Here is a 27,763-nt window from a genome sequence, read left to right as displayed (position 1 = left end):
GATTCTATAAACAAACAGGCAATACACAGTACAAATGCAAAGAAAAAAATCTACAAATGCAGGAAACCTGAAGTTAAAATGGAAAATGCTGAAAAGACAGTTAGTTTCTATAAATATAGACATGCGGAGTGACATCCAAAATGTTAACTTGTCGTCTTTCTATATATATATATACTGACAGGTCTGTAATGTTTTTGCCAACATTTTCCATGTTTGCAATGTAATAAACAGTCATATTCTTATTTGATGTTACTCAGCATAATCACATTCTAATTAGAACTACTTATTCACAAAGTCTTTAGTTCCTGTCAGCATAAAGATGTGATTACTAAATTGTTTCCTGCTTACCCCCACACCACTTCCCCTCTGTCGCAAGACAGATGTTCTCTGCTGGGCTTGCTATCACCTCCACATTGCTTTCCTTCCATCTCTGGGAGAGATGCTCTTATTTCAAGGCCAGCCATCACCCCCCACTTAACATCCTTCTTGGCTGAAATATATTGGCTGTTTGCCCAACCAGAAGAGAAACTGTTGTGCTTTTTTGTGATCTTCTCATAACCACATCTGCTGCTCCATCTCCTTGGTGGTAAACGAGCATCCACCCTAGAGAGTTTCCCTGCAATCCCTGTAGCTACTATTGCAAATTTCCCAACATACAGTCACTGTTTCACCACCACTACCACTCCCCCCACCCCTCACCCCGAAACCATCACTGAGCCAGGAGCTCTACTCCTCAGATTAACCATCACAGTACATGAACTTGATCTCCCAATTTACTGTTATAACCTCCAGGCTGGCAATGACTCCCATATGGCTTCCCTACTGCCTCAGTAACAGATGTTTTCCTTTCCAAGTGAATCTTCACATCTGCAATGCCTTACTTCTATCTTTAGGCCTGGAATATTCATGTCCAGATTAACCTCATTGCTTCCAGGTTTAATACTTTGCGTGGGTGGGGTGGGGGGGAAAGAGTTGTGTGTAAATTTCAAATTTAACTTCCCTTCAAAAATGCACGTCTGACAACCTCTTATTCCATGAACACAAACAGCTCTGCAATAAATTTGAAATTAAAGCATACAAGGCTTAAATCAGAGCAGCCAATTTGGTGTAGTATTCTGAATAATATTCAGTAAGAAATATGGGAGAAAATCCTGAAAAGGAGATTTCCTACAGATCTGTTTGTTTTTTAAACAGGTTTCATTAGATTTATATAACTGCTGATTCAGTGGAGTTTCTGAACCGCTTTTCTCATTAAGTTTGCTCTTATCAAGAAGAAAGCAGCACAATATTCATGGTAATATTTTCTCTCCCAGTTTTGTCATTTCCCCCTTGCTTGGCATTGGTAGTGATACAGCCTTGTTATGAAAATGCTTCCAATTTTTAATATTTTTTGAGGACTTGTGTTTTAGAATTGTGGGGTTGGATTCATTGGAGGACTGAAGTGATTCCATAGATGCTGAACCTTTTTTTAAAAGGGTGACTGGAAGGACTCTGTTTAAAAACAACATTTACTGGGTGTCACGTCTTCAGCTAAGTAAACAACAGGTGCCTTCTGACTATGGGCATTGTTTACAAGAGAAGTGACATGCCAAGATTTATGGTGCTCGAGTGGGTTTCAATTGTGAATACTGTTTTGAGTCAGTTGGGTTTGTAGCCTGCTGAAGGAAACACCCAGCCCATCTTTCTCCACCTCTCTGAGAAACCCTGAAAAAAAAATCCAGTGTGTGATGGCTGGTAACGCCTGATGCCGTATTTCTCCAAGAAGCTTTTGGAAGACTTCCTCTCGGCATCTCCTGAACAAACTGCTTCTGAAAAGATCCCAGCGATCCGTCTACGTGTACTCGGACACTAGATTGTATGCCACCTGGATTGTATCCTATCTCATCCTTTTTCTTCAAGAATTAATAAGTACTTTGGCCAAAGCATCTTTACTTTTCCTTTAACCGCCATGTGTGTGTGTGTGTTGGGTATTTAGAAGGGAATGTATATATTTACTGTCATATTTCAAACTGTGTTAAAGCTTTGCATCTTTATGGACTATGTCTTGTTTTATAATAAGTTAATTATTTTGTTGTTTATCGAAGAAACCTGGTTGGTGGATTTTATTCTGAAACTAAAATAGAGTATATAATTGGTCACATCGGTAACTGGGTACGCATTTAAATATATATTGTGACCTGTGGAGAAGTGGAACTAGAGAAAGACAGTGCACTCCTCCCACCTGGTCATAACAGCCCCAAAAGGAAATTGGATGGCCACCTGAAGGAAATAGACAAGCAGGGCTATGAGATCGAGCGAGAGTGGGACTGACTGAAAATCTCCGCGGAGAGCCGGCATGGACTCGATGGGCCAAATGGCTTGCTTCCGTGCCATAAATGAGTCTGTCTCTATTGCCTTTTTAAAAAATTATATGCCAGCCAGATCACTAGGTGATTCAACTGTAGGAATGATCACAATCGAACATGATCCTACTCTCTGCTGTGCTAATACATATGCATTTTATAACAGTCAGGAGCAGGATACCCTTACTTACTGTTTATTTTCCTAGCTTGTGGTCACTGACACTAGTTGCATAAGTCCCACTTTAATAATGAATCCAAACCCAAAGATTAAGCACCTTCTTCAGGAGGAGAAGAGCAGGAAGGGAAGATATTTGGGGGGAAAAATGTAAAAACTGGATGTAAAATTTCAGAGTATCATAATTTTTTCTTTGAGTATAATTTCAACATAACTACATTCAGATGCACACTGACCTCTTTCTCACCAATGGGAAGTGAGGAGGGATTTCGGATCATTAATGTGCACTCGTTGCATAAACCACTGTTGTGGGAAACATTCAATGCTGAAGTCATTTTATAAAAAAGTATTTATTTGCTTCTCCTCTTTTAGGTAACATGTACCATTTCCGATTGAGAAGGCAGGGTAAGGAATCTGCTGCTGGCTGCCCTCTAATGCTGTTCTGTTACCAGCTGCTAGGTGGTGCATGAGAGTAAGCCAAATTGGCTTACCCTTACTTGGGGTCCTGATAGCCTGGCTAAAATCCGAAGTTAATCATAAACTCTTCAGATGAATATTGCACCACTTGATGTAGTACTAAGTGATATACACCAGGAAGACCCCACATAGGGATCTTGGTGATGATGAGCCACACACACAAAGGAGGTTCCAGGTCTGATTCCTTGTAGTACTGAGCCATGCACATCAGAATGGCCAAAAGCTACTGTCTGATTTTTTAAAAATATATATTCATTCATGGGATGTGGGTGTTACTGGCTAGGCCAGCATATATTGCCCATCCCTAATTGCCCTTGAGAAGTGGTGGTGAGCCACCTTCTTGAACCGCTGCAGTCCATGTGGGGTAGGCAATCCCATAGCGCTGTTAGGAAGTTTGTTCCAGGATTTTGACCCAGCGACAGTGAAGGAACAGCGATATAGTTCCAAGTCAGGATGGTGTGTGGCTTGGAGGGGAACTTGCTGGCGGTGATGTTCCCATGCGTCTGCTGCTCTTGTCCTTCTAGGTGGTAGAGGTTGCGGGTTTGGAAGGTGCTGTCGAAGGGGCTTTGCTGCATTGCTGCAGTGCATCTTGTAGATGGTACACACTGCTGCCACTGTTGGTCGGTGCTGGAGGGAGTGAATGTTCGTGGATGGGATACCAATCAAATGGGCTGCTTTGTCCTGGATCTCGTCGAGCTTCTTGAGTGTTGTTGGAGCTACACCCTTCCAGGCAAATGGAGAGTATTCCATCACACTCCTGACTAGTGTCTTGCAGATGGTGGACAGGCATTGGGGAGTCAGAGGTGAGTTACTCACCGCAGAATTCCTAGCCGCTGACCTGCTCTTGTAGCCATGGTATTTATATGGCTACTCCACTTTCAGGTCAATGGTAATCCCCCGGATGTTGATAGTGTGGGATTCAGCGATTGCAAAGCCATTGAATATCAATGGGAGATGGTTAGATTCTCTCTTGTTTGAGATGGTTGTTGCCTGGCACTTGTGTGGTTCGAATGTTACTTACCACTTATCAGCTCTAAGCCTGCGAAATGTCCAGGTCTTGATGCATTTCTACAAGGACTGCTTCAGTATCTGAGGAGTCGCGAATGATGCTGAACATTGTGCAATCATCAACGAACATTCCCCCTTCTCACCTTATGATTGAAGGAAGGTCAAAGTTGAAGCAACTGAAGATGGTTGGGCATAGGACACTGCCCTGAGGAACTCCTGCATTGATGTCCTGGAACTCAGATGATGGACCTCCAACAACTGCAACCATCTTCCTTTGTGCTAGATATGACTCCAACCAGCGGAGAATTTTCCCCCTGACTCCAGTTTTGCTAGGGCTCCTCGATGCCATACTCGGTCAAATGCTGTCTTGATGTCAAGGACAGTTACTCTCACCTCAGCTCTTGAGTTCAGCTCTTTTGTCCATGTTTTAACCAAGGCTGTAATGAGAACATAAGAAATAGGAACAGGAGTAGGCCATTTGGCCCCTCAAGCCTGCCCCGCCATTCAGTAAGATCATGGCTGGTCTGCCCCAGACGTCAACTCCTCTTTCGTGCCAGCTCCTCATAACCCTCAACTCACGATATTTCAAAAATCTATCTACCTCCTCTTAAAATACTTTCAGTGATCTAGCCTTCACAACTCTCTGGGGTAGAGAACTTCAGACATTCACTACCCTCTGAGAGAAGAAATTCCTTTGCATCTCAGTTTTAAATGAATGTCCCCTTATTCTGTAACTATGTCCTCTAGTTCAAGATTCCCCCACTGGTGGAAACATCTTCTCAACATCTACCCTGTCAAGTCCCCTCAGAATCTTGTATGTTTCAATAAAATCACCCCTCCTTTAAACTCCAATGAATAAAGGCCTCACCTGTTTAGCCGTTCTTGATAAGTCAACCCCTTCATCCCAGGAATCAACCTCGTGAATCTCTTTTGAACTGCTTCCAATGCCAATATATCCTTTCTTAAATACGGGGACCAAAACTGTACACAGTGCTCCAGGTGCAGCATCACGAACACCCTGTACAGTTGTAACAAGACTTCCCTATTTTTAAACTCCAACCCCCTAGCAATAAAGGCCAAAATTCCATTTGCTTTCTTAATTACTTGCTGCACCTGCATGCTAACTTTTTGTGTTTCATGCACAAGAGCACCCATATCCCTCTGTGCTGCACTTTTTTGGAGTCTCTCTCCGTTTAAATAATAGTCTGCCTTTTGATTCTTCCTAACAAAGTGCATGACCTCACACTTTCCTACATTAAACTCCATCTGCAAAGTTGTTGACCACTCACTCAACCTGTCTCTATCCCCTTGCAGATTCATTACGTCCTCATCACAACATGTCCTTCCACCTATTTTTGTATCGTCAGCAAATTTGGATATATTACACTCTGCCCCCTCCTCCAAGTCATTAATATAGATATTAAATAATTGCAACCCTAGGACTGATCCTTGTGGCACTCCACTAGTTACATCTTTCCAACCTGAAAAAGACCCATTAATCCTGACTCTCTGTCTTCTGTGAGTTAACCAATCCTCAATCCATGCTAATACATTTCCCCCAATACTGTGGGCTCCCATCTTGTGCAATAATCTTTTACGTGGCACCTTATTGAATGCATTCTGGAAATCCAAATGCACTACATCTATCGGTTCCCTTTTATCAACTCTGCTTGTTATATCCTCAAAGAACTCTAGCAAATTTGTCAAACATGATTTCCCTTTCACAAAATCATGTTGAGTCTGTTTGATTGCATTAAACTTTTCTAAATGTCCTGCTATTTCTTCCTTAATAATGGACTCTAGCATTTTCCCAACGACTGATGTTAGGCTGACTGGCCTATAGTTTCCTGCTTTTTGTCTCCCTCTTTTCTTGAACAGGGGCGATCATTAGCAGTTTTCCAATCCGCTGGGACCCTCCCGGAATCCAGTGAGTTCTGGAATATTTCAACCAATGCCTCCACTATCTCTGCAGCCACTTCCTTCAAAACCCTTGGATGCAGTCCATCAGGTCCTGGCGACTTGTCTGCCTTTAGTTCCATTAGTTTGTCAAATATTTTGTCCCTTGTGATAGAGACTGCTACAAGATTTTTCCTCCCATTAGCTGCTTGCTTATCTGATATATGTGGGATGTTTATAGTGTCCTTCACCGTGAAGACCATGCAAAATATTGGTTTAAATTATCTGCCATTTCCCTATTCCCCATTATCAATTCTCCACTCGCATCTTCCAGTGGTCCCATGCTCACTTTAGTTACTCTCCTTTTTATATACCCGTAGAAGCTCTTGCTGTTTGTTTTTATATTTCTTGCAAATTTACTTTCGTAATCAATTTTCTCCCTCTTTATTAGCTTCTTAGTCATCCAATGCTGGTTCCTAAAAAAAATTCCCAATCCTCTGGCCTACCACTAGTTTTCACTGCTTTGTATGCCTTAGTTTTTGGTTCGATACTGTCCTTGTCTGCATTTGTTAACCACGGGTGGTTCATCCTTCTCATTGAGTCCTTCTTTTTGACCGGGATATATTTTTGCTGAGCGTTATGAAGTATCTGCTTAAATGTCTGCCACTGCTCATCCACTGACCTTCCCTTTAGTCTATTTTCCCAGCCCGCTTTAGACAACTCTTCATACCTCGGTAATTGCCCTTGTTTAGGTTGAGGACACTGGTTTGAGACCCAACTTGCTTGCCCTCAAACTGAATTTGAAATTCTACCATATTGTGATCGCTACCCGCTAGAGGATCCTTAAGTACGATATCTCTTTAATCCTACCTCATTACACATTGCTAGATCTAAACTAGCCTGTTCCCGGGTAGGTTCTGCAAGGTAATTAACAATCTCTAAGTAACAATCCCTGATACACTCTACAAATTCGTCTTCCATGTTACCTCTGCCAATCTGATTTGTCCAGTCAATATGCAGATTAAAATCACTGATGACAATTGTAACGCCCTTCTTACACACCTCCATTATTTCTCGATTTATACTTTGTCCTACAGTGAGGCAACTCTTCGGGGGTCTATAGACGACTCCCACCCATGACTTCTTCCCCTTGTTATTCCTTATTTCCACCCAAACTGATTCCACATCATGATCTATTGCACCTATATCACTACTCACCACCGCACTGATACCTTCCTTTTATTTACAAGGCTACTCCACCTCCTTTTCCATTTTGCCTATTTTTCCGGAACATTGAATACCCTTGAATATTGAGTTCCCAGTCCTGGTCACCCTGCAACCATGTCTCTGTAATAGCTATCAAGTCATATTCATTTATTTCTATTTGTGCCGTCAACTCATCTATCTTGTTACAAGTGCTGCGTGCATTCAGATAAAGAGCCTTAAGCTTTAACTTTTTACCGTTATTACTCATTCTGGTTCTAATTTCTGCTGCACTTATATTTTCTGCCCCTTCCTGTCACACTTTGATTACCGTTCACCTCTTCACTACCCTGCACATCTGCTCTCTCGTTTCTTCTTGGTTTTTTTAAGCTTCCCTTCAATTGAACCCTCCCCCCCCACTAATTAGTTTAAAGTCCTAACTACAACCCTAGTTATATGATTCGCCAAGACACTGGTCCCAGCGTGGTTCAAATGAAGCCCGTCCCAATGGAACAGCTCTCTCCTTCCCTATTACTGGTGCCAGTGCCCCATGAATTGGAACCCATTTCTCCCACACCAATCTTTGACCCACGCATTTACCTTATTTACCCTACTCCAATTTGCATGTGGCTCAGGTAGTAATTTGGAGATTATTGCCTTTGAGGTTCTGCTTTTTAATTTGGCCCCGAACTGCACATAGTCCCTCAGCAGAACCTCTTTCCCAGTCCTACCTATGTCATTGGTACCTATGTGGGCCACGACAACTGGATCCTTCCCCTCCCACTCCAAGTTCCTCTCCAGCCCAGAATGATGTCCTTAACCTTGGCATCAGGTAGGCAACACAGCCTTCGGGACTCCCTGTCTTTGCTGCAGAAAACAGTATCTATTCCCCTAACTATGATATCCCCTATTACTACGACATTTCTCTTTTCTTCCCCCCACTTGAATGGCACTCTGAACCACGGTGCTGTGGTTAGTTCGCTCATCCTCCCTGCCGTCTGTGCCCTCGTCCGCACTGGGAGCAAGAACCTCGTACCTGTTGGATAAGAGCACTGGCTGAGGCTCCTCCAAAGCTAAATTCTGGATCCCGATACCTGCCTTATTCCCAGTCACACCCTCCCGTCCCTGACCACGGTCCAAATTTGATGTAATTAATCTAAGGGGTGTGACTGTCTCCTGAAACACAGTGTCCAGGTAACTCCCCCCCTCCCTGATGTGCCACAGTGTCCACAGCTCGGACTCCAGCTCATCAACTCTGAGCCGAAGGTCCTCGAGCAGCCAATACTTGCTGCAGATGTGGTCACCGTGGATCGCATTGGCGTCCACCAGCTCCCACATACTACAGCTGCAACACATCACCTGCCCAGCCATCTCTATTCTAATTAATTAATTAATTTGGATGTTAAATATTTGCATGTTTGATGCTATGTTTGATTTAAATTAAATTAAAAGTACCTGTTTAAACAATCACGTGTAATTAATACTTCTAGTCCTGCTCTGTGTTTATACACTTATTGTAACACTTACTGTTACACTACCATAATTGAAAAAATTTAATCACCCAGCTCCTAAGTTGAACCAATACCCTCCCTGCTGGTCCCTCTCTCTATATGGTAAATTATAAAATCCGCCAAAGTTTTTATGCTAATGAATCGATCAAGTCTTATTTTATATTTGATTAACTTAGATTAAATTAAAAGCTTACCGGTATATTCATCCCAGCCTGTTTTCTGTTTCCCCGCGCTCTCTGTGGATTGTGATGTCACTTTTTGATTTGCCTCGGGACCTCCCGCTCCTCTCCGAATCTCTGAGGTTCTGGTGCGCTTTTTAAATGCTCTCCTCTCCCGCTGCTTCTCTTCTGAGGTCAGGAGCTGAGTGGCCCTGGCTGAACCCAAACTGAGTGTCACTGAGCAAGTTATTGCTCAGCAAGTGCCACTTGATAGCACTGTTGACGACATCTTCCATCACTTTACTGATGATCGAGAGTAGACTGATGGGACGGTAATTGGCCAGGTTGGACTTGTCCTGCTTTTTGTGTACAGGACATACCTGAGCAATTTTCCACATTGCGGGGTAGATGCCAGTGTTGTAGCTGTACTGGAATTGCTTGGCTCGGGGTGCAGCAAGTTCTGGAGCACGTCTTCAGTACTATAGCTGGAATGTTGTCAGGGCCTATAGCCTTTGCAGTAACCAGTGCCTTCAGTCGTTTCTTGATATCACGTGGACTGAATCGAATTGGCTGAAGACAGGCACCTGTGATGCTGGGGACTTCAGGAGGAGGCCTGCACTGAGTTAGCTGAATTCAGGGCAGTGGTGAGGGTGGTTTTTCTTTATTCAGTCACAGGATGCGAGCGTTGGGGGTAAAGCCAAAATTTATTGCCCATGCCTTTTTACCCTTGAGACGGTGGTGGTGAGCCTCCACTTTCAACCGCTGTGGTGAAAGTACACCGACAGTGCTGTTAGGTAAGGAGTTGCAGGATTTTGACCTAATGACGATGAAGGAATGGCGATATAGTTCCAAGTCAGGATGGTGTGTGTCTTGGAGGTGGTGATGTCCCCATACATCTGCTGTCCTGGTCCTTCTAGGCAGTAGAGATTGAGAGTTTGGGAGGTGCTGTGAAGAAGCCATGTTGAGTTGTTGCTGTGCATCCTGTAGATAGCATATAGTGTGCTGGTGGTGGAGGGAATGATTGTTTAAGGTGGTGAATGGGGGTGCCAGGCAAGCCGTCTACTTTGTCCTGGATGGTGTTGAGCTTCTTAAGTGCTGTCGGAGAGTAATCCATCAGACTCCTGCCTTGTGTCTTGTAGGTGTTGGAAAGGCTTTGGGGAGTCAGGAGGTGAGTCACTCACTGCAGAATTCCCAGTCTCTGGGCCTGCTCGTCTTGTAGTCTCGATTTATTTAGCTGGTTCAGTTAAGTTTCTGGTCATTTATGCTAGCATCCCAGGTTTTGGAGGAGAAACGTTAGGAACTCATCAATGATTTTCCACCTTGATCTCTATCCACTAATGGCTGCCACTAAGTGTAGTTATTCTGATAACAGGTGAGGTGGTCCTTACCCAGTACCCCTCTCTGCTCACACGACTGAGGCTATGAACAGGAATCAGAGAGACAGACCATCAAACTACCACTCCATGACACACCTTTGAGCACATGCATCTATAATAATAATTATTATTGTGTTGTCAAAATCCAAGATGAATCACATCCCCTAATATTTGATGTAAAGCAGTCATTCTGAAGTGCTTATGCAAATTTGGATACTGGAAATCTGACATAAAAACAGAAAATGCTGGAAATAGTCAGCAGGTCTGGCAGCATCTATGAAGAGAAAAACAAAGTTAACGTTTCAGGTTGATGACCTTTCATCAGAACTGAAGTCCTTGTCTGATGATGTCAAAAGTGCAAATAATACTACTTATTTATTCTTTGTGCATAGTTAAGAATTTTGCTTTCTCTTAAAATGAGGAAACTGTAGAACTTGGTACTGAAGGAATAACAAAAAAAAACTATTGTATTTCATTACACACAAAGGCTAAAGGAGAAGCAGGATTTGGCATTGAAATTAGATCCAAGGCTATAGTTAAAGATAACCAATATCAGTTCACTGTAGGCAAGTTTTAGTTGATCCATTTTTGAAGTATTTTGCAATCTGGATTCCAGTTTCTTATTAATGTGCACAAAACTGTGCCCAGTGTGTTCATTTAAATGTTATGTAGTCAAGCGCATTTTAAATATGGAATAAAAACAGTTTCTAAGGTTGTACTCGAGTAAATTAAAATTTATACATGATATGTACTCAATTAAAACAGTCAGCCCAACCGTATTCATTTAGGTCATCTCCCTGTAGGTTTCATGATGCATGGCTTTTGGCTTGCTGCCAAAATAATCATCTCTCAAAGCAACCCTTTGACCTCCTGAGAATTCCGCTCATTTACTGTTGGAGCAAAGACAGCTACTGGAACATAATCAAAAAATACTGGTTTTGCATAAGAATCAGGAGACAAGTGAAATTATTGATGGTAATTTACACGATAATGAAGTTTGTGCTCTCTCAACTTTTCTCTCGCCAAAGTACCTCTGGCTTTTAGCTAAAGCTGTGTTTACAAAGGATGCAGTGACACTTGGGAATAACTGGGTTATCTTCTAATTAGTACTGAAACTCCAGAATATTGAACATGTTTAAGCCCTCTAAGGAAATTTAATGCTAAATAATGTGCTGTGACAATGTTTTTTCTCCCTTTTTAAAAATCCATTTTAAAAAGTCTTTTTAATTTTACTCTGTTTGCTTATATTTCAATAACTTAGATTTTCCAATAATTATTTTACCCCGAGAGCTTAATCCATTTATTGTATTTGAAATTTGAATTTGTAGTGGATCAGTTGGTAGTTTGTACCACATACAGCTCTGGTTAGGTAGTGTCTCACAAGTGTTTCAGTCACATGTTTATGGTGGGGAAAACTGCACTTTACTACAATGGGCGAAAGCACCTTATTGTGGGTTGTATTGGTAGCTGCACTAACCTGGTATTTGCAGGGCCAGTGGCTCTCCTGTCTGAGGAGAGCATTCCTCTGGGATTACAAGCTTGGACATGATCCATGCGATCTCCTCAACTACTATCCATAATGGTTGAAATAAAAACAAAAATTGCTGGAAACACTCAGCAGGTCTGGCAGCATCTGTGGAGAGAGAGGCAGAGTTAACGTTTCAGGTCTGTGACCTTTAATCAGAAATGCTGGCTGAATGTGGAGGCCTGACCGTAATGTATGTAGGAGGATGCCCTTCTGACTCCAGTACTTCCACCAGTTATCTCTTCATGTTGCGTTGTTTGAGGTACGTTTTATGTGTTAAGAGTCATCAGTGCTGGCATAACACTGGTGTTAAAACAATGTTCCTGCATGATCTCTGTCTCTGCTTACACTTACACACCTCCTTTAAAATTAGAAGCAAAGCACAAGGCAGAGGAGAAATTTGAAACATTTGAGTCAACAACAGTGGTTAGGTATTCATCAAGTGAAAATACATTTGTGAAAGGAGATTTCCACTCAAGGGAACAAATACTGTTCACTCGCTTAGGCGTTGCGGGGGGGAATGGGGCAGTGGCAATGAGAAGCCACTGTCGCACTCCCAATCTAGCCTACATCATCCTCGGAAGGGTCGACTGCTGAACAGTCAGAGGACTCACCTGATTGAACCCTTGAGCCCTTTTACTTTGCAAATCGTGGTCCTATGACACATATGACATCCCAATTGCCATTTTGGGATATAACTGGACAGAGTGCGCCTGAAGGAAAATCAAAAAGATGTGTTTTAAATTATTTTTTCTGGGGCCAAGAGGGGCAGAGGTCCTTCCCTGGGCTCTACAAAAATAATGTGGGCCATTGCCACATCTATTTCTGCCTCTTTAGTGAACAATTCACTGACCACTAGCGACCCCGCCCCCGCCAAACCTGCCCCCAGCCTCATTGACCTACCTTGATGCCAGCAGCATCAGCCTCCAGGTCAGCAGGGCCCATAAGCCATATGGCAATGATGCCTAGTCCCATTGGCACTATCAGGCAGCAGGTTGGTGCACTTTGCCAGTCAGTGGCCCAATAGTTAAAATCTGCCCATTAGTCTGTGTCTATAATCACTGCTATCTTCATCAGTATAAAAGGCCTTCCTTTACTCATAATTCATTTGTTGGGGTCAAAATTCGTTGTGGCATGCCTTTGGGTTTGTAACTGATGGCATGTATTAAGCGCCCAAACTGGCAGGACTGAGGCTCAATAGTAAATTGGCCTCAGACTTTATTTTAATAACAGTGAGCTGCTGGTGCTGGCAGCAACCAACATGTCTGGTGTTGAGGGAGTCAGGCAGAGCTTGGTGGATTTCAACGAATCTTAAGGAATTTAACAAATGGTGCCTGAAAGAGACACTGGACCATCATTTCAATATTGAAATGAGACCTGTGCTTATTTCAGGCGACCACCAGGGCCACCTAAGAAGATAAAGGTCACAATGAATTAGCATTGGCTGCTGTATTTCTATATCAATGGTCATGCTGCCTTGGAAAATATTGAATTTTTGTAATAATATTGCACACACATTAATTTTAGACTTAACAATTGATAACATAACAGTTTTTAATCTTAAATAAAACAAAGCCACATTTGAATTTTCAACCACACAGCCACTTCCCCAAAAGTTACTTCAATAGTTATTCTCCTCACATCCAATCCCCACGCCAGCTCACCAGGCATTGTACCCTTCAAGCCTAGTTCACACTGTCCTTCATCCACTCCCCATCCTTTCACAGGAATACTCTTCTCCTCCAACTCAATCCCTTCATACTGGCAGTCTGTTCCTCCTTCAGTTCAACCTGTTATTCTTCCTCCACCCCTTCCCCCTCCCCCACCTCATTCAACCCAGTGCAAACTGGTACTCATCTTCCACTCTCCATTTAAAGTTGCCATTATTCTTCTCTTCCTCCAATTGAAATTGGCACTCTTTCTACTCTTGCCTTCAAACCAAATTTTTCTCCCATTCAGTGAATGCTGGCACTCATTCTTTCTCCACCCAAAGTTTCCCTTCTGCTATCCATTTTTTATTTCTCCCTCCCTTTTCCCTTTCATTTCTGTTCATTTTCCCCTTCCTGCTCCATTTTATTGTTATCCATTTCCACCCTTCCCTGCCCCTTTTAATGTTCTAATTCTACTCATTTCCTTTTCCTATATTTGTCATTAATTTTCCCCTTTCCCTTTGCCCTTCATTGCCACCTATTTTACCTTCCCATTTTCTGTCATTGCCATTCATTTTTGCTTTCCTCTGCCATTGATTGCTATCCATTTACTTCTCCTACTGGAGTGCTACTGTTAATGGAAGTGATTCCAGCTACTGTGTGAACTCCTGTTCCACAAGAATTCCCATCGAGTATGGTCACAGTCAGAATCACTTTTGTTACGGCCAGGGTTTCAGGCCCCCCTCTTATTTGACAGCAACAGGGTTTATTCCTTTTAAACAGTGATTGTGCTGACCGCCTCCATGAGTGATTTATCTTTTTCTTTTTCCTTTACTGTGATTGCAAAAGAACCAATCAGACAGCTTTTCTTGAGTTTAAACAAGAAAGAGGTAAATTTATTATTCTTAACACTCTAACCCGATTTAAAAATACGCTACACACTCATGCATGCTCACGAGAATCTCACACACACAAATAGATTACAGGAGGGAAAATAGATTTGGTGGTTGGATTAAAGTCCAGAATAAGTGCAACTTAAATACAGTCTGTAAATCAAGTAGTCCTCAGCTGAAGCTGTATTCTTGAAGTCCTTGCTGATCAAAATGCACTTTGGTTGGTCTGCTTTGCTGAAGGTTCTTGAAGGCAGAATTGCAGTTGGCTCTCTTCCCCTTGTCGCTGGCTGTAGCAGTTTGTAGACTTGGAGGGTCCCCCAGTCGCAGACTGTTTTCACTTGATGTTTTCTAGGGGGAGAGAGAGATGGGAGCAGCAGTCTTCTCAGCTACTGTCTACTCAGTTACTTTCTGTCTACTTGTCTGTATAACAAAACTTCCAGTTTCTTCAGAGATGAGCAGATGGTCACATGGTTCTCTCACTCCCCTTTGTTTTAATGAGGTCCAAAGTTTAAAACCCAACACTTCTCTTAGGTGGGGTTGGCACTGTTTATCTCCTGGAAGGGCGTTTCCATTTATAAATGCCTTGAGATGGTTTGGAATGTCTCGCTAACGAGAGTGATCTTGCTAATCTACTCAGTTAGCCAAAGCATTGTTCTGGCTGAGCTTCTTGTTAGACTTCTTGTCTCCAGTTCAATCTCCTGGTTTTTCAAATGTAAATTGCAGAGGCCATCTTGGCTGCTAGTTTGTTAAAAAGTTACTGTAGGGTTTTTTCCCCATTAAAAGTCTAATGTAAGTTTCCGACCAATGACATTAAATATTTCTCATTTGGCACATTGGGTTTTTCCTGACACTTCCATAAACAGCATAACGTGCGTATGAGTGACACTGATGTCCATTAGTAAATGCTGTCACCTCTACTGGGCTTGCAAAATGCTTGCTCATGTGAAATTAATGGTTGCTGTGTGTAGTATTGGATTCTTCCAAATATACTTTAAAAAATCTGTTGCAATTTGCAGAAATATATTATTGTAGCAATAAGTGTGCAAGTTTCACAGCCCAAAAATCACAGATTTAGATCACAGCCATTCATATCTCAGCCTTGGCTGTAACAACTTTGTTTTGTTCTATGGATTGTTGCTTTTTGGAGTGTATGATGGTATTGTAGTATCTCACCTTGGAGGAGGATAGAGTTTCCAAGTTCCTGGGGAGGTGGTGGCGTAGTGGTATTGTCACTGGACTAGTAACCCAGAGACCCAGGGTATTGCTCTGGGGACATGGGTTCAAATCCCACCACAGCAGAAGGTGGAATTTGAATTCAGTTAATAAATCTGGAATTAAAAGGCTAGTCTAATGGCCATGAAACCATTGTCGATTGGTTGTAAAAACCCATCTGGTTCACTAATGTCCTTTAGGGAAGGAAATCTGCTGTCCTTACCTGGTCTGGCCTACATGTGACTCCAGACCCACAGTAATGTGGTTGACTCTTACATGCCCTCTGAAATGGCCTAGCAAGCCACTCAGTTAGGGCAATTAGGGGTGGGCAATAAATGCTGGCCTGGCCAGCGACGCCCACATCCCATGAATGAATAAATTTTAAAAAACTTATTTTCATTGAAGTTATTCAACAAAGCAGGCCAATCCCAATACTTTCTTGTCATTAACTAAGAAATGTTCAGATGTTGAACAGTGAATTGCTGTAGCCAGTTTATTTATTGTGCTATTTCTGCCGTTGTTGAATTTTATACACCTTTTAAAGATATTAAACTGAAAATGAGAGGACTAGGCTCTGAATTCAAACAAAATTGAGGAATTTTAAAACTCAGAACAATTATAAAATAAATCGGTAAAACGTGTCTGACAACAGGTTGAAGAATTTGATTGCAACATGCATCATTTGTGCCAGTTTTCTCCCCTGCTTTGTCGGCCACATTGACTCCTGATGCGGTATGGTTCCACTGTTTCCTCATCTGACTGCCTTTGTTCCCACAGGAAGAGTAATGTGTGTTGCCAGACCATTCAATTTTGGTGGAGGACGGACAGATAGGAGGAATTGATACTCAAGCCTAATCCCATTCTCAACCAATGTCCACACAGCATGTTCTCCAGGGGTCACTGGATGGCAACTAAGAACAGGAACCCTGGGTTATTTTCCTTCTGGGTTGCTGAAACAAACTATTGAGCCCAAATGATATTAAAGCCAAACATCAAACTTGGAACCTTCTTGGATTGTATGGCTCCACAGCTCGTTAATATTACTAGCTGCACAACAGGGGAAGGTGGCATATACCGTGTTGACAAATTATGGAGTTTTATTGTTAATGATGGATAATCATGTGAAAACTCTCAGCTCGAACTCCCAATGCTAAAACAGGCTGCCTGATGATTAACAGCCACACAGCTAAATCTGACTATCTTTAAGATGCAAACAATTTTAAGATAGCTGATAATTTCAAGATAGCTCAAAATGCTTTGGGCAAATCACAAATGTAATTTGATTTGGCTTAGTTAAGACTCAACTATTCCAATGTTCCCCTGGCTGGACACCCATCTTTCACCCTCTGTAAACTTGTGCTCATCCAAATCTCTGCTGTCCGTATCCTAACACGCATCAGGTCCCGTTCACCCACTGTTGATCTGCATTGGCTCCTGTTCCACCAATGCTACTAATTTAAAATTCTCTTCCTGGTTCAAGTCCTTTGATGGCCTCACACCTCTCTATCTCCCTTAGAATCTACCTTTTTGGCCAAATGTTTGGTAATCTATCCTAATGGATATTCTTTGACTCAGTGTAACTATTGGTCTGATTACACTCTTATGAAGCAACTGGGGTGTTTTAATACATTAAAGGCGCTATATAAATACAAGTTGTTGATGAGAAAAGTCCCAATCAGCCTGCTGGATTCTTAGTAACTGAGGCAGGCGATTATGCAAAGGTTACATACTATATTAAATGACCTGGGGGATTGTGTTTCATTATTCAAAGTGCTTTGAAATGGGTAGCTTTTTTACCTGCATTGTAAGGTACACTGTGCTTGTGGCTTCAGACAGCTTCCATGGGCTTTATTTAAACAAAGTTCTTAAACTGTTCCCTTGTGTACCTAAACTAACCAAATCTATCCAATTGTATTTACTTTTGATCCAGCTCAATCTTTCCTTTGCCGTATAATCAAAATCCATCCTCCTTTGTTGGCTTCTCTCAGTTCCCCACGGTGATTTGGTTAGACGAAAGTCTCTCCCCATTGGTGTACTCTTTAATGAGAGTTGCAGAATGGATTGGGCCTCTCTGATAAATGGCACCAACTTCAAAGTATTACTGCTGATCAAAGAGTCTTGTTAACACTGAATCTGTCAGTCAGCAAAATGTAAACTGATGGGATGAAACACAAAAAAAGTAGTACAGCATTGTATAGATGGGAGCGAAGTGAGAAAGAGAGGTAAAAGAGAGAGCCACAATTACTGGGAAGAAGTCTAGGAGGAAAAAGGTTGAAGGTTATCCTCTCTGCTGTGTCATGTTTACACTGGGTGGCCCATCTGATAATTTTTTTCTAGAATATATTAAAATGTTATTTCTCTGCAGCACTGTATACAAGCAAAAACGCTAAATTTTTCTTCACCGAGCCACCAACATTGTTTATGCTAATTATTTTATTTGCAACATGTTTTACAAATTGAACCACTATTTAAAGCCTAACAATGACCAGTGACACAAATGTTTTCCAGTAATTTGTAGGAACTGCTCTTAGGGTTGATAAGGCTTTGTCTTCCTACCTCCCCTTTTCCTGTGAACATAAGCCATTCCAGTATTTTAGTCTGATGTTGATTTTGCTGAAGGAAAATTGACACAGTATCAAAGAAAATGCGTATAAGATAGCATGATAAGACTTTGCAATCAAGTAAGTTGATGGCATAGCTCTTTCTTCTGTTTGAAATGAATGCAATGCTCCCACTGAAAGAACAGAGGGGTAGCTTTTCATCCTGCCGCCCAGGTTTGAAAATGGCATTGCATCGAACTCGGTGGAAATAAAAATAGCACAAGTAGGGGAGCTACAGTGCCCAGTTTTACATCTGGGCGGCATGTTGCAAATCAACATGCTATGTTATGACCGAGACGGGAGGAGTGCACTGTCTTTCTCTAGTTCCACTTCTTCACAGGTCACAACATATATTTAAATGTTTATCCAGTTACCAATATGTCCAGTTATATACTCTATTTATATTTCAGAATAAAATCCACCAAACAGGTATCTTAAATGAACAATAAAATTATTAATTTTATTTATAAAACCTATCCAGCAAAGCATTAACATACAGATTGAAATATGAAAGTTCCCTTTTAAAATTAGCCCCACACTCTTAGACACACACACACACACACTCTCTCTCCACCCCACTGAAAGACAAAATAAAGATGTTTTCAGAGATTTTTTACAAAAAAAAATACTTTGGCCAAATACTTGTTAATTCTTGAAGGAAAAGGAGAAGATATGTAATGATATCAGTTGTCCCTTGTTTCTGGCATCCCAAATACGCGTCGACAGCTGTCTCTCGAATATTTTTGGAGCAGTTCTTTTCACGTGACATCGAGGATTAGTCTCGCAGCCTTTCCAGGAGAATTGCGGCATCAGGCGTTTCAGCTATCACACACTGGATTTTGCAGAGAGGTGAAGAAAAGATGAGCTTGGCATTCCAGCAGGCTACAAACCCAACTGACTGAAAACAATATTCCAAAACGAAACCAACTCTTGACCACCATAAATCTTGACCTGTCATTTCTCTATAAACAACTCCCCCCTAATCACCAAGGCTTCTGTTGTTTATGTAGCTTAAGACATGTGACATGCAATAAATATTTTTAAACAGAAAGTTCATGTCCTTCCAGTGACCTGTTTTTAACAAAAGACAAAGTCCAGCATCTATGGAATCGCTTCAGTCCCAGATGAATCCATCTCCACAATCTTCAACTATGAGTACTCTTTAAAAAAAAAAAAATGTTTAAATAGAAGCACTTTCATAACAGCTACCAGATTTCTACCACGGAAAGCAGTTGAAGCCAAATTATTAAATATATCCAAGAAAGAGTTAGATATAGTTCTTAGGGCTAATGCGATTGAGGGATACGGGGAGAAAGCGGGAACAGGTTACTGAGTTTGGATGATCAGCCATGATCGTCTTGAATGGCGGAGCAGGCTCGAAGGGCCGAATGGCCTACTCCTCTTATTTCTGTTTTTTCTATCTCGGCTGGGTGCCAGTAGGATGCTGGAAGTGGTCTTGACTCCCTCAGCTATGGAGTGAGGAGGGGATATGTCAGTCATTCCTAATGGCTGTCCAGTTGGAAGGTGTTTGTGTGTACATCTGTCTAAGAGGTCAGGAGCATGCTCAGTTGTGAGGTACCCCCACACACAGTAACTTCTGACACTCACTGTGCAAGGTCACACATTAAGAATGACCACCTGGGAGAGGGTGCCACCTGTCTGTGAAATCGCATCCCAGCAAAAGGCAGCACCTTCAAGGAGAAGAGGAACAAATGGTGATGAGAATTGTCCAAAAAAGACACATCAAAGTAAATACAAATGTGTGTAATATACTGCATTTTAGTAAATGCTGCTTTTGAATTAATAATGGTCAAAATGGCCACACATTTTCCTTTAATCTCTGCTTATTTCTGATTTTCAGATTGTTGACTGCATTCTCCCACCCTTGGTTTCCCTGGTGCTTAGTCAGAATGGTAAGGATTGCCAGAAAAGAAGAAACTCAACAGTGATTAAAATTTCCATCAACTCTGCCTTTCAGTTTTTGTTTTGTAGAAAAATGTTAACTCTTTCATGTTTGTATATGTCTTTTAAGTGGAATGGCGGATCTTCAGTTTGCGGTTACTGTCAGAAACCACATCTCTCGTGGCAAACCATGAGGTTGTGTTGGGAGAGAAAGGGGAAAATCTTGCTACAAACAGCAAATTACTGACCCTCATCCGGGAATCACTGCTCCCTCAGTAAGTGAATGCTCCATTTTGGAATTTAGCTTATCTAATCATACTAAGTGCTCCATGTATTGAAATTATAAAAAGACTCTTACTTCGAATGTTGTATTTTAGAATCATCAAAGATTCAAGCTATGAAATAGAAGCTTCAGGTTCCTGTGACTTTTCTTTAAAGTTGGGAGAAGAACAGTTTAAGGGCAAAGCTTTTTATAACAAATGTTCCTTTATTTTTAATAGAAGAATATTATCAACTCACTTGAACTATATTCTTGTCAATATATAGGTATAAACAGGAATCTTCCTCCCCACCATGCTGGTCTGCTGGCATGAATTATGGAGAAATTCTTTGCGTCTCAGAATGGTGGATTGAAAACAGTAGGAGGTGCAGTTTTTAAGTAGTACCTTGGCTGGTTGTGAGAAACCTTTAAATTCCAGCATAGGTTGGGAAATCGCTGCAAAAGGAAACATTGTGTTCCTAACTTGACTCGATCACTGCATAGATCAGAACTATAGCCCTCAAACCAAACATCTGATGGAGTCTTAATAAGCTTGGCTGTGTTCATGCCATTCTTTCCTCTGAGTCAGAAGATTGAGTATTTAAGACCCATTTCACAATTAGGCACATAATCTAGGCTGGTAATGCAGTGCAGTACTGAGGGAATGCTACATAGCTTCAGATGTGTCATTAACCTATGGCCCCATCTGCCAGCGCTATATGACGAGTAGGGAGTGTTTCTGGTGTCCTTGACCAAACAGATTGTCCAGACATTCATTCATTTGCTGTTTGTGTGATGTTGCTATATGCATATTGATGGTCTCATTTGCCTACATCATAGTGTTGACACTTCAAAAGTAATCCATTTACTGTAAAGCACTTCAGGACATATTGAAAAAATTGATAAAGCATCTACCTGCATAAGTTCTTTATTTAAGCAAAAGCTCCTTCAGAAAAATAACAGACTTTTCCTCCAAGACTTAGTGAGTGAATGCCGTGCCTTGTGTGATAGAGATTCAATCCGCAGCCTGCGTTGCAATGGCTAACCCACGTGGAGACAGATACTACAGTTAGTTTCAGTAACCCTAGCTAAACAGAGCGAAAACCAGGCCGCATGCCCACTCTTGTTTGTTATGCAGTGATGTGCTTTGGAATTTGGATATAGCTTTCTCCCACCATGAGTTGGCAATTTCAAATAGGAAGAGGAAATGGAGGGAAAAATATTTTAAAGCACTTGGAGCCTTTGCAGCTACAATCGACACACTGTATTCTTTGCACTGACCTAAGTATTTACTTTACAGTTCTACTTATCAGTTAATATTTTTCAATCTGGATCAGAAATATATTGCAAGCATGTTTCGATTAAATTGATAAATTTGATTAATTTTCTAACATATTAAATATGTATTTTGTTACCAGAAAGAAACTTAATGGCCTGTTTTATACCACACATATACAGACCTATTGTATTCGGCATTTCCTTACATAAAGTTTTGAGCACCAGCTAAAATGCTGCTGACAAGCCCGGTAGCCCAATTATTTCTGAAATTCACTACTTTTTTTACAAATCGTCTGCTTTTCTTTGTGAGGATTAAAAGGAAAGGAGGAACATTTATATAATGTCTTTCATGACTTAAGAATGTCCCAAAGTGCTTTACAGCCAATGAAGTACTTCTTAAAGTGTAATGTAGGAAATGCAGAAGCTAATTTGCGCACAGCAAGGTCCCACAAACAGCAATGTGATAATGACCAGATAATCTGTTGTAGTGATGTTGGTTGAAGGTTAAATATTGGCCAGTTTACTTTATCCAATTACTTGGAGCAAATATGCAAAATTGTAATGAAAGAGGTAGGAGGAACTAAACAGAGTTATTATTGGTATACAAGATGGTATACAAACTCAGCAGCTAAAACTGATCATTACTTTTGTTTACAGAGAAGATTCTGAAGAAAGCGTAGCTACTGTACTGCCAGTAACCGTCAAAGTCACTGTGGCCTTGAGCATCATTGCTTCTGGCTCCTTCCAAGGATCAGCTGCGAACCTTGGTAGCATCTTGCAAATGACTGCACACTACTGCATCTTGCAGATCACTGATGAGAACTCCCTTGCTCTTCTTCGAATAGTGTCATGGGACCAACTGAGCCATGGCTGACAGTATTATCTCTTTTTCCCCTCCTACAAGCATTGACTTGTGCTAGACCAAGAGCTGAATTTTCAGGTCCCGCCAGGAGTGGGAACGGAGGCAAACAGAGCCTGGAAATATCTGCGCCAGCTGGTGCGCCGGTTTCCTGACTTCGTTCTCAATGCTGGCCATGTTCACCAGGGCGAGGGGAGGGTGGCATCGCAATCTGCCCAATCCCCAATTAAGGCCAATTAAGATTGAAGAGCTCAGGGCAGACCAGGTGAAGGGAGGCATGTACAGAGTGGGGAGCTGGTCAGAACTGCTCTTGGTAATTACCTCGGACTCATAAAAGGGTGAAGAGCGCAGAGGAGGACTCTCCCATTGACAAACAGGTGCTCTTGGTGTAGCACAGGTGGCAGGGAAAGTGGGCAGTAAGTGCTCGGGCAGTGCAGGATGTTGTCACCGTCCTGGCACTGCAGGGGCAGAACAGCAGGGGGCAAGGCTGCCAAGGACCACTGGGTGGCCGGCTGACCACAAGGAAGGTGTTAACTGGCATTGGGTGTATGACTCCTAGATTTTGGGCCTAGTGGCAATGAGGGGAAACACTCTCTGCAGGAAGGGTGGAGCCCCGGGCCTCAGAGGGCTGGGGAGAGAGACATGGGGCAGGAAGGACATGGATGCCGTACACTCAGCATAGGATCTACCAATGAACCTGGAACTACCTGGAGATGACCAAGAACCAGTGCCACAGAAGATTGTGACTCTCCAGGGCAGATGGTCTCAGACATCTGTGCCCTCATTGCCAAAGACCTCACACCTTGCAGCACTGGTCACATGCCCTGCCAGTAGCCATCAGAGTCATTGTGGCCTTGGGCATCTTTGCTTCTGACTTCTTCCAAGGATCAGCTGCGGACCTTGGTAGCATCTCGCAAATGACTGCACACTGCTGCATCTTGCAGACCACTGATGCTTTGTTTGCCAGGACTGGACAGTACACTCATTTCACGACAGATGAGATCTCGCAGGCACAGAGGGCAGTGGGTTTCACTGCCATCGCTGGATTCCCCCAGGGGCAGGGTATCATTGATTTCACCCATGTGGCCATCAAGGTACCCAGTGACCGGCCAGTGAGATTCATCAACAGGAATGGCTTCCACTCCCTCAACATTCAGCTGGTCTGTGACCACAACAAGAGCTTCCTCTATGTGTGCAGTTACTTTCCTGGCAGTTGCCATGACTCCTTCATCCTCCGCCAGTCCAGGCTGCTGCAGCTTTTCATTCCACCCCCGACGGTCTGTGGATGAATCTTCGAGGACAAGGGATATCCCTTGAAGAGATGGCTACGCGCGCCTCTTCGAGAGCCCCAGACAGAGGCACAGAGGCAACACAACCAATGCCATCTGCTCACCAGGGCAACCATTGAGCAGGCCATCGCGCTTCTCAAGAATTGTTTTCAGTGCCTCGACTAGCTCATCGAAGGAGGTGGTGGGAGAGGTGGAGAACAAGGAGGGGGAGAATGCAAAACACCGAGGTGCTGCGGCTGGACAGGGAGGTGGCTGGGCATGGCACAGGGTGCAACCGTCTCGTCAGGATGGCATGAATGTCAGGGATCATTTGATTCAGGAACATTTCAACTGAGCCCCTTTGACCCAGAATGAATCACAGAATTGTTACAGCACAGAAGGAGGACATTCGATCCATCGTGCCTGCACCGGCTCTCTGAGTGGGCAATTCACTTAACTGCCATTCCACCACCAACCCCCCCCCCTCCCCCACCTTCTCCCCATAACTTTGTACATTCTTCCTTTTCTGGTAACTATCTAATTCCCTTTTGAATGCCTCAGTTGAACCTGCTGCCATCCCACTCTCTGGTAGTGCATTCCAGACCTTAACCACTCGCTGCATGAAAACGCTTTTCCTCGTGTTGCTTTTGCTTCTTTTGCCAATTCCCTTAAATCTGTGCCCTCCCGTTCATTATATAGCAGTTACTCTGAGGTACCTGTGCTAGCATGTCCATTGAAGGCATAGTCTCAAACACTAAGGTACCCCTGATCTCCTTCACCACTCCGTACCTCTTTTCTTGTCCCGCCATCTATAAAAGGAGTGTGGCTTCAGGTGTCATTATTTATATAGTGCTCAGAAAGGGAAACAGTGCACAGATACAGCAAGAAGACACCCCAGACACTTTTACTCGATGGTCCCCCTGTAGTTTTGGAGGCAGTCTGCTCACTTGCCTCAGCATTTGGCTGAGGTTCATGTGGCGGTCTTCCTTGTCATGGAAGTGCTCGTGGGAGCATCTCCAGAGGCTGCTGCACCTGCATCATTGCTGGTGCAGCCTCCCTCACTTGGCCCTGCAGCACAGAGGCTCCCAACGCCAGAGGAGCCAAGGATGATAAAGACATCCTCATTCTCCTCTGTGACATCCTCAGTCCTTGGTGGGCGCTACAAATGGCTGGAGGGGGGCACGAGCTGGGGCACAGCTGGCATCCCTTCCAAACATCTGTAAGCCATCAGCGCCACTGACCAGTTGAGACTACACAGTGTGTCATGCAACCTGTGTACGTCAGTGCACAGTTACTGCATGCACTCCAAATGCTGCCTCATATGACTTTCCATGAGGTTGGCCACACTCTCAATGGAGTAGCTCCTGCACTCATAGCCCTGAGCCATTGTGGTTCAGAGGAGTAGGATGGACTCCTTGGGAACTTGGCTTGGACCTAGTGCAGCTACTGAAATTAAGGAAATGTGGTGCTTTTCTTCTCAATGTTGAGTCCAGAAGGCTGTAAAGTGCCCAGTCGAAAGATGAGGTGCTGTTCCTTGAGCTTGCTCTGCCCCTATTTTGTTTCATTTATCTTTGTTGGTTTTATTTTTTTCTCTTGTTTCACTTATTTCCTTTTCTTTGCTTTTGGATGGCAACTATTAAGGATCGTGCCATTCATACTTCCTCTAGACATATCTTTTGTTTCTTTACTTGTCCCATTACCACTCCTTTTGGCCTTGCACCAGGAAACCATTTTTCATTTAATCTTTCTTGCCCTCCACCCTATCTCAGAGCTTTCATTTTGGTCTTTTCCCACCTTCCCTCCTTTCACCTACTTAAAACCCATTACATTTCTAATTTTTCCCAGTTCCAGTGAAAGGTCATGGACCTGAACTGTTAACTCTGTTTCTTTCTCCACTGATGCTGCCAGACCTGCTGAGTATTTCTGGCATTTTCTGTTTTTATTGTTGAAATTAAGGGTCTGTTTTTCTTGACAACTGTTAAAGGGTCAATAGTAAATACCTTTGAGCTGTCTCAGCTCGATTCCCACAGTACCACCATCAGCAGGAATTTGTCAAATTAATGTCAGTTATGTTTAATTTCATTTCCAGAAGCAAAAGTGTAAAGGATGCAGCAAAAAAAAAAAATACCTGCTGTTCAGGATCATGGCACATTGACCAGTAATGCATATCACTCTTGAATTACAAGAAAACCATGTTGTGAGTGTTTGACGTCGTCACAATCAAGTATGAAACTGTTCCTAACTTTTTCGTTTTTCTAATGATAAAAAGAAGAGACTTAGTTGAACAGACTAATGAATTTAACGTCTATGTACGTTTTCCAACTGGAAATCAAGAAATATTGGTGGGTGTTGCACAGTGGCATTGTGGTTTGCAACGCTGAAGTGTGGTGCCATGGAGTGCAGAGATATTGGCCCTGTTACTCCAGCTCTTCCATCACTCCATACCTGGGTTTTGGCCAGGCAAAGTGCACCCTAAGTGTGATCTGCCTATCCAGGCCTCAGAGCATCCATATTTAGCATGACCTGGTTGTATACCGAGACAGAGCCTTGCATCAGGAGAGAGGGCGGAAACAGAAGCGATGTAGCCAGAAGACCTGCAGGCCATAACGTCAGGCAGGGGCCTGAAAAAGAAACGGTAGCAATTAGCTTTGTGTTTTCCTTTGTCTTGCTGCATGGCCCCCTCTAACCCTGGAATCTGAGGGGGTCCAGGTACAAGGCACACAGCCAGCTTCCGGGCACTCTATTGGAAATGGGCACCCCTCAGACAAGACCACAATGAAAATGTAGTAGGACAGTCAGCAATCACCCCTGCTACTTTATTATCATGGCAGCCCTCTGCCTGTTGTATTGACAAACCCAGTACTGCCTCGATGAATAAGTCCCCCCTCTCATCTTTCCTGTCTGTAGCACCTGGAAAATTAGCATTCTTCAAGTACTAGGAAAAGTAATATCAGAGCCATAGACTCAACCTCCAACTATGATGGGTACCCGAGTTCTCCTGTACTGCTTGGAAAGGCACTGAGCTAATGTTAACAGTTCTCCACAGAGTAAGAGAAAATGAGATCAAGGATTCTCCACTTGTTGGTATTTGTCTCCTGGTAGTTAGGAAAAAGTGACATTGGTGACAACACAGATAGGGTTATCAAAGGCTGCACCCATCAGGAGGAAGTACAGGGCTGCAAGCCAGCCTGGGATCCACCACACAAATCACCAGATGTAATGAAACATATATCACTAAATGTGAAAATGTTGTTCATAATTAATACACATTTGTCATGTCTTCCTGTCGCATTAGGTCCACCTGGCTGAAGTATAGCTGCCCTTCTTAAAATTGAATGGAGTGAAGTCTGTCCTAGCAGGCAAAGTGCAAATCATTGATTGCTGTATTTCCCACAGATAACAATTCTCATCAGTAGTACATCTGCAGCCTAATATATTACTACAAATAATTTAATAGTAGTGTTATAAAGTATAAAGCAATCCCAATCATGCTATTGGGCTTCTGTGCTGACTGGGAAATGGACAGTGTCTAAAACTGGTTTCTTGATCCCAGATAAATCCAGTACTTCTCCACATGAACTGTCTAGGCAGATAATGGGCTATTTGTGCCAGTCTGATATTACTCACGGGCCTCCTGAGTGCTCTGTTCCAGATGTGGTCATTGAACAGCGCACTCAAAGGTCCTACCTGTAACACTGGACATCAGGAGCTAGCATGGGTGATCATTGACCTTCCTGGAAATGTTGAGGGGCCATCATTTGTGAAATGCCTCACTGGTATAGGAGAGCAAAGCCTCGTTGGTTATCAGAGAATAATTGGAATCGCTTTGCTTTTGGACAGATCCAACTTCGAGAAAGAAAATTGTGAAGTAAATCATACTTCAAGCCTGCTGAGCCACCACTATCTTCACTACAGCACATTGAAGCTTCACAGGGAGATTGCAAGCAGATGCCCAGTGCACCCTCTTAGCGTTAAGTGACTAGTGGCTACCTGGAGAGGAAGAAAATGCTGATTTCCAAGCTGCTTAAGATTTTTTTTTTAATTTCAGTTATGACCAGATCTTGATGGAGCCTGATCCAGTGCCACTCTATGCTTTGAAGTTGCTCATCACCCTGACTGATCATAGTCCAGTTTTCATCAGGTATACTCTTATTAAAAATAATAATGGGGTA

The 27,763-nt window shown here is 42.7% G+C and overlaps 1 protein-coding gene across 9 annotated transcripts in view; it reads left to right on the top strand.

Annotated features, from left to right (window-relative positions):
* The window catches only part of ulk4 (unc-51 like kinase 4), a 448,354-nt gene that overhangs the window by 231,943 nt on the left and 188,648 nt on the right, over window positions 1-27,763 (top strand). For all 9 annotated transcript variants that reach the window (XM_068054427.1, XM_068054423.1, XM_068054428.1 and 6 more), the window contains 3 exons: window positions 19,887-19,938; window positions 20,058-20,202; window positions 27,640-27,732. In XM_068054427.1, the coding sequence (XP_067910528.1) occupies window positions 19,887-19,938; window positions 20,058-20,202; window positions 27,640-27,732 (290 nt within the window). The remainder of the gene's footprint in view (window positions 1-19,886; window positions 19,939-20,057; window positions 20,203-27,639; window positions 27,733-27,763) is intronic.

This window comes from Heterodontus francisci, chromosome 2 (genome assembly GCF_036365525.1).
Source record: "Heterodontus francisci isolate sHetFra1 chromosome 2, sHetFra1.hap1, whole genome shotgun sequence".
In the NCBI taxonomy this organism is placed as follows: Eukaryota; Metazoa; Chordata; class Chondrichthyes; order Heterodontiformes; family Heterodontidae; genus Heterodontus; species Heterodontus francisci.
This window is presented reverse-complemented; position numbering and strand designations above follow the sequence as displayed.